At 37.0% G+C, this 11,326-nt stretch overlaps 2 protein-coding genes across 2 annotated transcripts; both read left to right on the top strand.

The window, feature by feature from the left end:
* Nucleotides 1-72: 72 nt before the first annotated feature.
* On the top strand, nt 73-2,182 carry mrpl42 (mitochondrial ribosomal protein L42). The gene is made up of 5 exons (XM_054624881.1): nt 73-183; nt 570-633; nt 1,130-1,214; nt 1,741-1,904; nt 2,059-2,182. The coding sequence occupies exons 1-5, from the start codon at nt 105-107 to the stop codon at nt 2,102-2,104; spliced, it is 438 nt and encodes a 145-aa protein (XP_054480856.1). The 5' UTR covers nt 73-104; the 3' UTR covers nt 2,105-2,182.
* A 1,822-nt stretch (nt 2,183-4,004) lies between these two features.
* On the top strand, nt 4,005-10,450 carry ube2nb (ubiquitin-conjugating enzyme E2Nb). The gene is made up of 4 exons (XM_054624591.1): nt 4,005-4,122; nt 6,339-6,585; nt 7,323-7,463; nt 8,643-10,450. Exons 1-4 carry the CDS (start codon nt 4,093-4,095, stop codon nt 8,684-8,686), a joined length of 462 nt encoding a protein of 153 aa, XP_054480566.1. The 5' UTR covers nt 4,005-4,092; the 3' UTR covers nt 8,687-10,450.
* Nucleotides 10,451-11,326: the final 876 nt, after the last annotated feature.

The following is an 11,326-nucleotide window of genomic DNA, read 5'->3' as shown; positions in this document are numbered from 1 at the left end:
GTATGACCGGTAGTCGGGAAGCGGAACTCAACTGAGTTAGTCTGAGCGCTAAGACGGAACTATTATAGTGATGCACACCAGAAAATAACTCAGCCGATCTGAGCATGGCGTCGGGTCATTTGTGCAAGCTGCACGGTCTCTTAACGCGACTTTCTACCGGCACACAACTACGACATGCACAAAGTACGTTGCTATCTGATAAACAATATACATGTTGGAGGTCGTATATTCATTTGCTATGTTTAACCTTTCGCATCGGTGGTGGGAGTAAAGGCTAACAGAGACTAACCTTGAGCCTGTTTAGTAGGTAAACACTTGGATTTGCCTGGCACCTAACGTGTCAAAACCGTAGTTTATGTAAATCTAATGTTGAATCGATAGCAACGTAAATAAAATGTCATAACTTATTGGTCTGCCATCTGTCTTAAGATTAACGGTGGTCTGGGGATTCATGCTTTCAAATGTGGTGTATGATTTTTTTTATTTAACAGGTTGAGAAGTCCTTTAAGTTAAGTATGTCAATTGCATGAGTCAGTATCTGTGTGTCTCACCTGGGATTTCTGCTGCAGCATGTTTGGTGCCAATGCGACTGAAGTCCAGTGTCAGTGGTCCTTCACTTGATGCCCCTAACTGGTATGTTAAGAAGTAAATATATTGTATTTTTAAAAAACGCCCATATATTTAGCCTAGCTATGGCTCTGAGATATGATAACTTAAAGAATGAGTAAAATATTAGGAAAACATTTTTGATCATTAACTTTAATACACTGTTTTAGAGGTAAACAAAACGAATAAAGTAGTCGTGGAAGCATTTTTAAGATTTCAGACAGCCAATTTGGAGATTGTGTAAAAGGTATTTAGTTATCAGGAGGGAGGTTCTCACTGTTTTGTAGGGCACATTTGGTTGTCCTGTTGAAACGTATCTGAGGGGACATACTGGCCGGTGTAAGTTATATATGCAGGCTGTAATTACAGTAATTGTGAACCAAATGAATGCAGAAGAAATATTAAAAGCTATGTAAAAATGATTACCCATAATAACAAAGTAAATGTCAAATGATCTTTTTTTTTTTCTTTTTAAATAAGATACTGTGATCAGGACAATAACCTCCTACTTTCTTGGATTTAGTAATGTGGAAATCGGTGTGACTTCAGATGGGAGAACCATAGTGTGCTACCATCCCACTGTGGACGTTCCCTATGAGCTTACCCAGGTAAGAAAGCGATTATAGCCTTATGAATATCAATGTGTTAGTTGACACTAAATCTCATTGAGTAGCACCAGACAAAGAAATCAAAGATTCTATGCTGCTGTAAATCCTGTAAATGTCCCCACTGCTGGACTAATAAAGGATTATTTCATCTTATTTTATTCCATATTTTTTGTTAAAACCCTGCAGATTATTTTCCCTGCACAGATCATTTGTCTGCCTCTGTCTAAGAAGACGTACAGTTAATTTTTTCAAGATCTGTGTGCTTTTAAAAGAGCCTGTTCATGAAGAAGTGTTGGTGTTAGATTTTACCCCTTTTAACACCTTATTTGAAGAACGCTTTCGGCTCAGTGTGAAGCAACATAGAATTGCAAACAAGTTTAAAGTTTTGTAATCTTGTCTGCGTACTGCTATGAGATAAAACATTATCAGTCATCGGTACAAAAACATGTATGGAAATTGTTTTAGGATTGCTGGAAATAAACATAATATTTGTAAGAGGGAACCTTGTTCATGTAAATCTTTGCAGCCTATAGAACATCCAGACCCCCTGACCCATTCGGTTGAGACCCACGACCAGATTCTAAAGGCACACCTCAGCAAAGAGGTGCTGAAGGACCAAAAAGGGCCCACTATAGAGGAGCTAAGCAAGATGTTTTTCACAACCAAACACCGCTGGTATCCAGTAGGACAGTAAGTACACGCATAACACAAAAACATAATTATCTTTTATTTATCTGCCTTAGTATGGATGGAGTGCTGGCCTGTCAGGACTAGAAATATTTGCTGACTTTGATAATGACACGCATTGGTCAGTATTAATTTCCTTCTGTGTCACCGTTCACAGGTACCACCAGAGACGCAGGAAGAAGGATCCCCCAAAGGACAAATAGTTGAAGGCCAAACTTACAAAACAGCAAATGTTGTTTTTGTTTTTCTCACAATAATGTATAATAAACTGTTGAATATTACGTAGGTTGTTTTTGAGTCGTTGCTGCTGCAGTGGAACAATTTTAAGGCTTGAAAATTATACTTGTCTACTGTGATGCTGTATATATTTACTGTTCTGGATTTTAGGGGCTTTTTATAACTACTACTGCAAATATAAACCTAATGGACTGGCACCAGTATACCATAAAGCATATTACTGGTGAACAGATTGTAGCAGGGGAGTAAAATAATTTTTTATCCTCATATTTGAATGCAAAATAAGAGGGATATTATATACTTGAGTGATTTTTGCTAATTTTATATGCTAACTACTCTTACTACCAATTCTGTATCAACATTAACATTTTCAGTGGTGCAGCCTTAGTATTTTTGTATTTCAGCTCTATTATATCAGAATATACATGAGTTTGCTGAGCTTTAAGATGTATTCATATATACTGTCATTCTGTGCCTGCAAGAAAAACAAAACTGTAGACGAGTCTTGCGTAGAGCGGTAAAGGTCTTGCACACCAAAACACACCACCAAACAGGTTTACAACCATATGATCAAAGAAAACAACAAAAATGTATCTCCTAATGAAAAAAAGCTGGTGTATTGTACAAGTTCAGTCTCTACGAAATGTTAAGTCAAAAAAATGTAACTGAAAGTGTTCAACCCCACCACAAAATGTATATTTAAGTGGTCATTTCAAAACCTTCTTCATGTGCTGCACAGACACAGACCTTATTATACTGTACCCATACTTGCTAGTATTAATTAAAAGCTTGTTATCATCCACAGAAATCATATACCTAAGCTATAACTATAGCTTTTCACTTTCTATTTCAAAGTACCATGAAAAAGAGCACAATGTCATCTCTCGCCTACAAACTTTCACTACAGAGGCAGGAACAGAAAGTAATACTTTTTTTTTTTTGATTTTGCAACTGGGCTATTCATTTTATTTAGACAGTTTTCAACCTATCAAAATCAATTGTCATTTTTTATCATAACAAAAATGTTAAACAGCGTAAATTAAGATAAAATAAGATAATCCTTTATTAGTCCCGCGGCAGGGAAATTTACAGGATTACAGCAGCATAGAGGATAGTGCAAACAAGAGACATAGTAAAAAAAAAAACAAGATCAAAATAAGTATTATAAATAAGCAAATGAGCAATAAAAAACAGTAAAGAATCCACAATAACTGAAATATACAGATATAGACAGAATAATTATTATAACTATTATTGCACAATGTATTTGTATTGCTATATAAATATAAAATATGATTAAATCTCATTACAGGAAATATAAAAACAAAAAAGGGACAAGACCAGCAAAACCGAAAACATGCAATAAAGACAATTTAATTGTGTAATGCACTAGTTTAGTTTTAGTTTAGTTTAGTTTATTTGCACAATTGAAAAATATAAAAAACACAACATTGATAAATTATATTACAGTGCAGGAAGAGGCAGAAAGCCCACTGGGCTTATTTGAAGCCTCCACCTATATATAAAAAATCACAATACTATAACAAATCCAAATAGAAAATACATATGATATGAAATACTGTTGAAAAAGCAATTTTACAAGATATGATTTATAATAGCAATACATTAAAAACAACAAGAAAACGAAGAAATGCAATGTATTGTGTAACATATAATTGTGTTTTTTTAATGTATTTTGAGAGTTTTAAATTGTGTTTAGAAATGTTGCCAGTTACATCTAAAACAACAAAGGCAAAATCAAATTATTACAATAACTATTTAAAAAAAAAAAAAAAATTGTTTACAGACGCAATATCTTGAACACCAGCATATTTCATGACGTCATCGGAAGCCACCGGAAGTGCGAGTTATCTGCCCCCGCCCCGGTAGCTCAGTCAATCCAACCCGAAGAGAAGGCGAGTCGACGGGCTAAAAATATAACAGCTAACACAAGATGAGCGGTTTGCCTCGTAGGATTATAAAGGTACACTTCACACCAGACGTTGTCTATGTACCGTAACGAGGCCGTGTGTGCGTTTTGATGAGTCCGCGTGGTGGGACGCACCGTGAACGCGGTCCGACGCGCAGCCTGACGTTAGCGCGGCTAGCTCAGTTAGCTCCTCTCTAGCTAGCTACCAAGCTAGCTCCGTGTTTTGTCTTCCACTTCCGTCCACTCACGTCTCGCTCTAGCTGTGGTTTCATTTTTGTGTCGAGTGTATTTTATTGCAGTACGTTATGTTTTAAGTTATCACGGGGTTGCTAGCTTGTAGTATGAATCAACAAATTATAACCATTAGTCCTATTTGCCGTATGAATGAATTCGCTGTGTTGGCTAAGCTAACGTTAGCTTAGGTGATGGGTACACATGCCTGGCGGTGAGGCGGACGCCGCCGCTGTGGCATCGAAACATTAACATGATTGTAGTCAGGCAATCGTGTTCGTGTTGCTTTTTGGTGTACATTAATCAAACATAAATTAGGAAGAGATTTGAGGCCTGTTGCGGTCTCCTCGCCGCCGGGAGGCCCGTCTGGAGGCGCGACCAGCCCCGCCACATCCAGCTGCCTTTTCTGTGTTTCTAGCACAACGTTGCCACAGTGGAGACACGATGGGAACATGTCTTTGTTTTTCCACAATCTTCTCAAAGACGTGTGTCTATACGGCACGATTAATGCAGATTATTTATTTTTTTTGATGCACCTGCAGAAATGATGCAGAAATATGACAGACGCTCAGCTTCCTCTTTTTTCATTTCTATTTTCCATATTTAATTTGTGTCAACTCAGTTCTCCAATTCTATTTATAATAATAATAATAATGTACATTTTAATATAGGCCTACACAAGAGACAGACAGTAATCAAATGTGTAATGAATTATTGTTTAATAAATGGATCTTTAAATTACATTACAGTCATTTAGCAGATCTAAAAAAGTGACTTACAATAAGTGTATTCAAGAGAACTACTGCTATCCTTTCTTAAACAAGCATCTAAGCATAAACCAGAGCAAAAGTACAGTGCAGAAACAGACTAATACGAATACAATAAGTGGAAGGTGGATTTCTACTTCTACTTATAATAATAATAATATACATTTAATATAGGCCTACACAAGAGACAGACAGTAATCAAATGTGTAATGAATTATTGTTTAATAAATGGATCTTTAAATTACATTACAGTCATTTAGCAGACGCTTTTATCCAAAGTGACTTGCAATAAGTGTATTCAACATAGGTATTCAAGAGAACTACTGCTATCCTTTCTTAAACAAGCATCTAAGAGCATAAACCAGAGCAAAGTACAGTGCAGAAACAGACTAATACGAATACAATAAGTGCTAGGTGGATTTCTACTTCTACTTATAATAATAATATACATTTAATATAGGCCTACACAAGAGACAAACAGTAATCAAATGTGTAATGAATTATTGTTACTTGAAGCTGTAACAGTGAGTCAATTCATCTATTGGATGATTGACAGAAAATTAATTTACTACTATTTTGAAAATGAATTAGCCATTTCAGTCAAATGGCACAATCTCTAAATGTGAAACAGAATATGTATGGATTTGACAAAACAAACAATCTGAAGAACTTACTTGGGGTTCTTGAAATTTTTTGACGTTTTTCATTATTTTCTGACATTTTACAGTACCAGTCAAAAGTTTGGACACACCTTCTCATTCAATGGTTTTTCTTTATTTTTATTTTTTTCTACATTGTAGATTAATATTTAAGACATCCAAACTATGAAGGAACACATATGGAATTATGTGGTAAACAAACAAATGCTCAACAAACCAGAATATGTTTTGTATTTTAGATTCTTCAAAGTAGTTGAATGAGAAGGTGTGTCCAAACCTTTGACTGGTACTGTATATAACAAGTGATTAGTTGAACTTTTGATGAATTAGAGGAGTTTAACGTGATGTGACATTCTGTTTGCGTTTTTAAATTTAAATAATGAATTATGCACTACGTCAGACTGTCATTGCTCCAGCCCTCAGTCGCCTTTTTAGTTTCTGTGTTAAACGGTAGGTTGTGGAATGTGGTTTTGTATGTGGTTGAGTTTGGAAGTGGGTGTGTGACTAAGCAGGGTGAAGCTGTTTGCCCCAATCCATTATATACTTGAAAGTCCACCCCTACGCCGAAATGTCAACAATAGTGTTATGTGTTTCTTATTCTGACCACACTCAGGAGACGCAGCGGTTGATGGCCGAGCCTGTTCCAGGGATCACGGCCATGCCAGATGAAGGGAATGCACGCTACTTCCATGTGATCATCGCTGGGCCTCAAGACTCTCCTTTTGAAGGAGGCACCTTTAAACTTGAACTATTTCTTCCAGAAGAGTATCCCATGGCAGCTCCCAAAGTGCGATTCATGACCAAAATCTACCACCCCAATGTTGACAAACTGGGAAGAATATGTTTAGACATTTTGAAAGGTAAGAAAACATGATATAACATGTTGTAATTTATTAAATGGGCGGCATCAATGTGGAACCACACTTAGCATATTGCAGGATTGTAAAGTCAGATTTTTTGCTAGCATTGTTTCCCTTCCAACATTGAAATTGGCAAAAATGTAGTGTCATAAACAGTTAGTCACATTTAGAGATTTTTTTTTGGCAAGTCTTGAGGAAGCTAACAGCTGTTGAGAAACTACCACATCATCAAAATGTTGGCCTGGTATCCCAAACAATGACCAAACATCCACTAAAAGCTGCTCAGAGCTGTGAAAACTGGGTGTTAGTTTTCAGTGGCTTTGGTGGTTCTTACAGCCCTTTCACATCATAAAGATCCAATTTGCCGTGTTTGTATAAAATATTACCTATGTGCATTCTTATTTTATAAAATATGATGGCTGAAAAGCAGCCTGTTATATTTGCAGGAAGGTATCCTGTAGGAAGAGTCCTCAGGAGCATCAAATCATATGTGATTCATTAGAACTACTAGAGCCGGAGTCGCTTTCTGTTAAGTAACATTAGGAATACGTGGATCTCGGAGCATTTCCTGCTCAGCTTTAACTCTTATTCATGCTGGTTGCCATCCGACACTGGCATGTTGTGACTACTTGGTCATGTTTACCCACTATTGCCTATGCCATATATCACCCTGAAGTTTCCCTCATTTTTAAGCCATTTCTCTTTTTGCACATTTTTCTGAACGTCCCTCCTTCCAGATAAGTGGTCTCCAGCTCTGCAGATCCGCACAGTGTTGCTATCTATCCAGGCATTATTAAGTGCTCCCAACCCAGATGATCCCCTGGCAAACGATGTTGCAGAGCAGTGGAAGAGAAACGAAAGCAATGCCATTGAGACAGGTGAGGATCTTTTTCTTTTGGGGGGGGGGGGGGTTTGGTCACAGAATTCCCAGAATGATTTACATTTATCTGGTGGTGTTTTCATGAATGTGAAACGGCCCAGTCAGGATCTTTGTGGTTTGGACCAAGTTGACAACATAATCTGATTGTAAATACAAATATGGCAATAAGGAAGCCTTGATTAAATTGATGCAGTACTTCATCTGACTAAGATAACTGCTCTCACATCAGCACAACACACTCCATTATAGACATTTTCTACTGCCGTTCTCCCAGTACAGTATAATGTACCATTATCCACTGGCCCCGGTGGTACATAAGAAGAGGGGTTGAGAGTATTGAGTGCTTACAGTTGTTGGTCCTGTAATCTCTGTTTTGAGGACCATACCTAAAGAAGCAGAGCGGCTTGACTGTCTGTGCAGTGCACACGGGCAATAAAGTAGTTGTAGCTGTTACATAGACCATGTTAAACAAAACTTACTAACAGGAAGTGAGTCTCAGATTATGTAATGTTTTGTAATTTATTTTGGGTTTTCTGTTGCTGAAGCTTGACATTTTGCTTTTTTGAAGTTTGAATGATTTTAAAACGAGTAGACCCTCAGATGTAATCTGTATCTAGAGATACATTGATCAACAAATAATTAATTAGCAACTAATTTGATTATTCAATCAACAAAAATAATGTTTGATCGTTTAATCCATAATTTTAAGGAATTATTTTTCAAACACCTAAGAGTATTGGTTCCAGTAAATGTGAATAATTTCTGCTTTCATTGTTTTTCTATGATAGAAAACTGAATACCTTTTTGGGGTTTGAACCATTTGTAGAACAAAACAAGCATTCTGAATATGTCAACTTTGGCTTGGAAGAATTTAAAGGCCAAGCAATTATTCCATTATTCAAGCAGACATGCCAACAGAACTTTTGGCATGTCTGCTTGATAAACTTTCTAAACAACAAATTGATCATTGAAATGGTTGGTAATTACTTTTCTGTGATTGACTAATTGAGTCACTGAATAATAGTTTTGTTTTAGTATTTAGAAATACTGGGAGATGTCAGTTGCTTTGGGTTTGATGATCTGTGCACACTCTGCAACACTTTCCTTATCCACGTTCCTTCACCATATCGTCCTCACACCCTCCACCTCCATTTTTATCTTTCTGTCTTTCCCTCAGCCCGATCATGGACCAGGCTCTACGCGGGCAACACTGAAGTATAGAAGAACAGAGACGAGGCTTCTGAATGTGATCCACAAAATGTACTCCTATTCTGTCAACATTCAAATTTAACAAACACAAAAAAAAGAAAAAAGAAACAAAAAAAAAAAAAAAGATAAGTCCAAATCTATTTGAAAGAAATGACAAGATTTACTGCTGCAGACCTCTGGGTGACTTATTTTCCTCTCTAAGACGCGTTAAGTGTGTGTTAGCCTTTTCTTTTTTTTCTGTGTTGCTATTTAAATGCATGGACAGAGAACGACACCCTCCCAAACTACAGTCTTAAAAATAACATGCAATCTGTTGTCCTGAACAAGGCACATACTGGTACGTTTGCAGAATATACATGCATTAAAGCTGTTCTTCTTTTAACACATGCAGTATTTGTCAACACATCTGTATGTCTATGGTGAGAGATGACATGCTCTGTTTTTTTTTTTGTTTTTTTTCAACACTTGGTGTACATTTGTCTCCCACTAGTAGTAAGCAGACAGAAAAATCTGAATACGAGTGATGACGTTTGCCTTAACTCTTTTTAGGGAATGAGAAGAGTTTATTGGAAGATAGCCCTTACATTCGACAAGAAGGTTAGTTTGGATTTCCACTCCTGTGTGTCGGTGCGTACCGACACGTCACAACACTGAATATTTAGCTGGTGGTGCAGCTACTGTAGATCAGCGTCATCTCAAAGAGCACATGGGGCACTTATAACCGAGCACGGAATAGAAACTATTTACAATTTGTTCTTCGCACAGCAGAGACTATCTTGTTTTTATAAGATTTGGACCAGGGCTCCGCACAGGAAGTACTAATTTGTAATCCTTCAAAAAGACACTTTCTGTAACTGCAGCACCAATCAAGTTCGATTTTTTAATATATAATACATTTGAAGACGCCCTGGCGGTTGCTGTATACCTGCTAAATTTGCCAGTAGATAATACACAGTACTGAACAGCCACAGCTAACAATTAAAAGCATTTAGCTAGGGTGGATTTTTGGCTCCAGCAGATATCATTTTTATCTCTCTTCATCCTTTCCATCTCGGTCTTAGATTGATAGAAAAGACAGATTAGTGTGTGATTAGATGCCTGAGCCCAATTAGAAGAGGACTGTAATTATTAATCCAAGATCTGATGATTTAATGTCATGTAACGTTACGTCAAGGAGTCTGGTTTTCAGTGAAAGTTGGACAGTTTGGGGAGGGTGAGCAGATTAATTCCACATGCTTAAAAAAAAAAAAGCGTTTTCAACACATTCGGAAAGACACAAGTTGTTTGTGCTGGAAGTATCGGTATGCATGTAGTAACAGGCTACTAAAATGTGTTGATTATGTACTTTTTTAAAAGGATGTAGGCTGTTGAGCTGTTTTCTGTTTTAATTTTCCTTTTATTTTAACTGTCTGTCCCATGCTATCTATGTTGCTTGTTCTCTATTTTATTTTTCCATGTTTACTTTATTAAAAAGGCATGTACCATAACCAAACTTATATCATGGTGATTCAAATTAGTTTTCTTCCAGGTGTTTTGAGAGCTAAGGCGTTGAGTTGTCTTCAGAGGGGAAAGTTCAGGCTTTTGTTTTGAAGGCGGTGGCGTTGTTGTCTGTATCGAAGATGTCTTTCACCATGATTTTCAGGAGTTGGTCTCACCTGCTTTTGCTCTTTCTATGATACTGATCTGTGATGATTATGCAAGTGCATTGAATTGATAGGGTCATTGTGGTGGCAAAAAAAATGATATTACAAATAAAAGGTATTAAAGATTAAAGGCGATTACAGATTTTCTATCAACTAGAGTCCCTTAAAATTGCATACATAACATCTTGTGACTTCTAAAAATCCTTAAACTCTTTTTTTTTTTTAAAAAAGATTATTGCTTCGATGGATTAACATTAGAAGGTGGCTTCACCCCGTAGCGTAGACCCTCCATGATCATACTGCTTCTACATATGGCTCATCCGAGGGAGGACTGTAGCGTTATGATGTAGTGAAGGTATATTTGTCAAGCGGTAGTTTTTGATTGGGCTCTTTTATTAAATTATCGCAGGCTTGGTGTTTTGCTTAGATCCGTTTGTCTCCCGTCCTCACCCAGCGTTATTAACTAACTGTTTCTGACGGCTGCATTCGCTCAAGTCCGGAAGATGGAGCACAGCTAAAAACCTGGATCGTTGGTTTCCTTGACAGTAATCTTAACCCAGAAACAGTCACGCGCTGGATTTTGGAAGCATCTTGATCAAAATATCAAGAGATCAAATTCTAATTACTCAGCTCCCATGTGTTTTAAAAAAAACAAAACAAAAAACAAGAAAATAAGAAAGGTCTGTTGGTAAATTCAGTATATTTGCGTACATGGCTCTTCAAATACTCTGTAAATAAACTGAGTTGAGTAAGTAAGTAGAGGTTGGTCTGGTTTATGTTCTGTGCAGTTTGTGTTCCCCTAAAGGAGAGAGAGGTTACGGCACAGATTAATAGAGGTTTGCTTTGCTATGAACTTAATACATTTCTGTTTCTCTTAGGAATAAAAGCATCTTTTCATTAGATTTGCTGTGACAGCTTTTTAAGGCACAACCATTTGATCCATTTCAAATCGCAGCACACAGAATCTAACGTCGGTTTCTGGAGTGTTCAATAAAGCTTTAACTCAGCA

This window comes from Anoplopoma fimbria, chromosome 23 (assembly GCF_027596085.1).
Source record: "Anoplopoma fimbria isolate UVic2021 breed Golden Eagle Sablefish chromosome 23, Afim_UVic_2022, whole genome shotgun sequence".
NCBI lineage: Eukaryota > Metazoa > Chordata > Actinopteri > Perciformes > Anoplopomatidae > Anoplopoma > Anoplopoma fimbria.
This window is presented reverse-complemented; position numbering and strand designations above follow the sequence as displayed.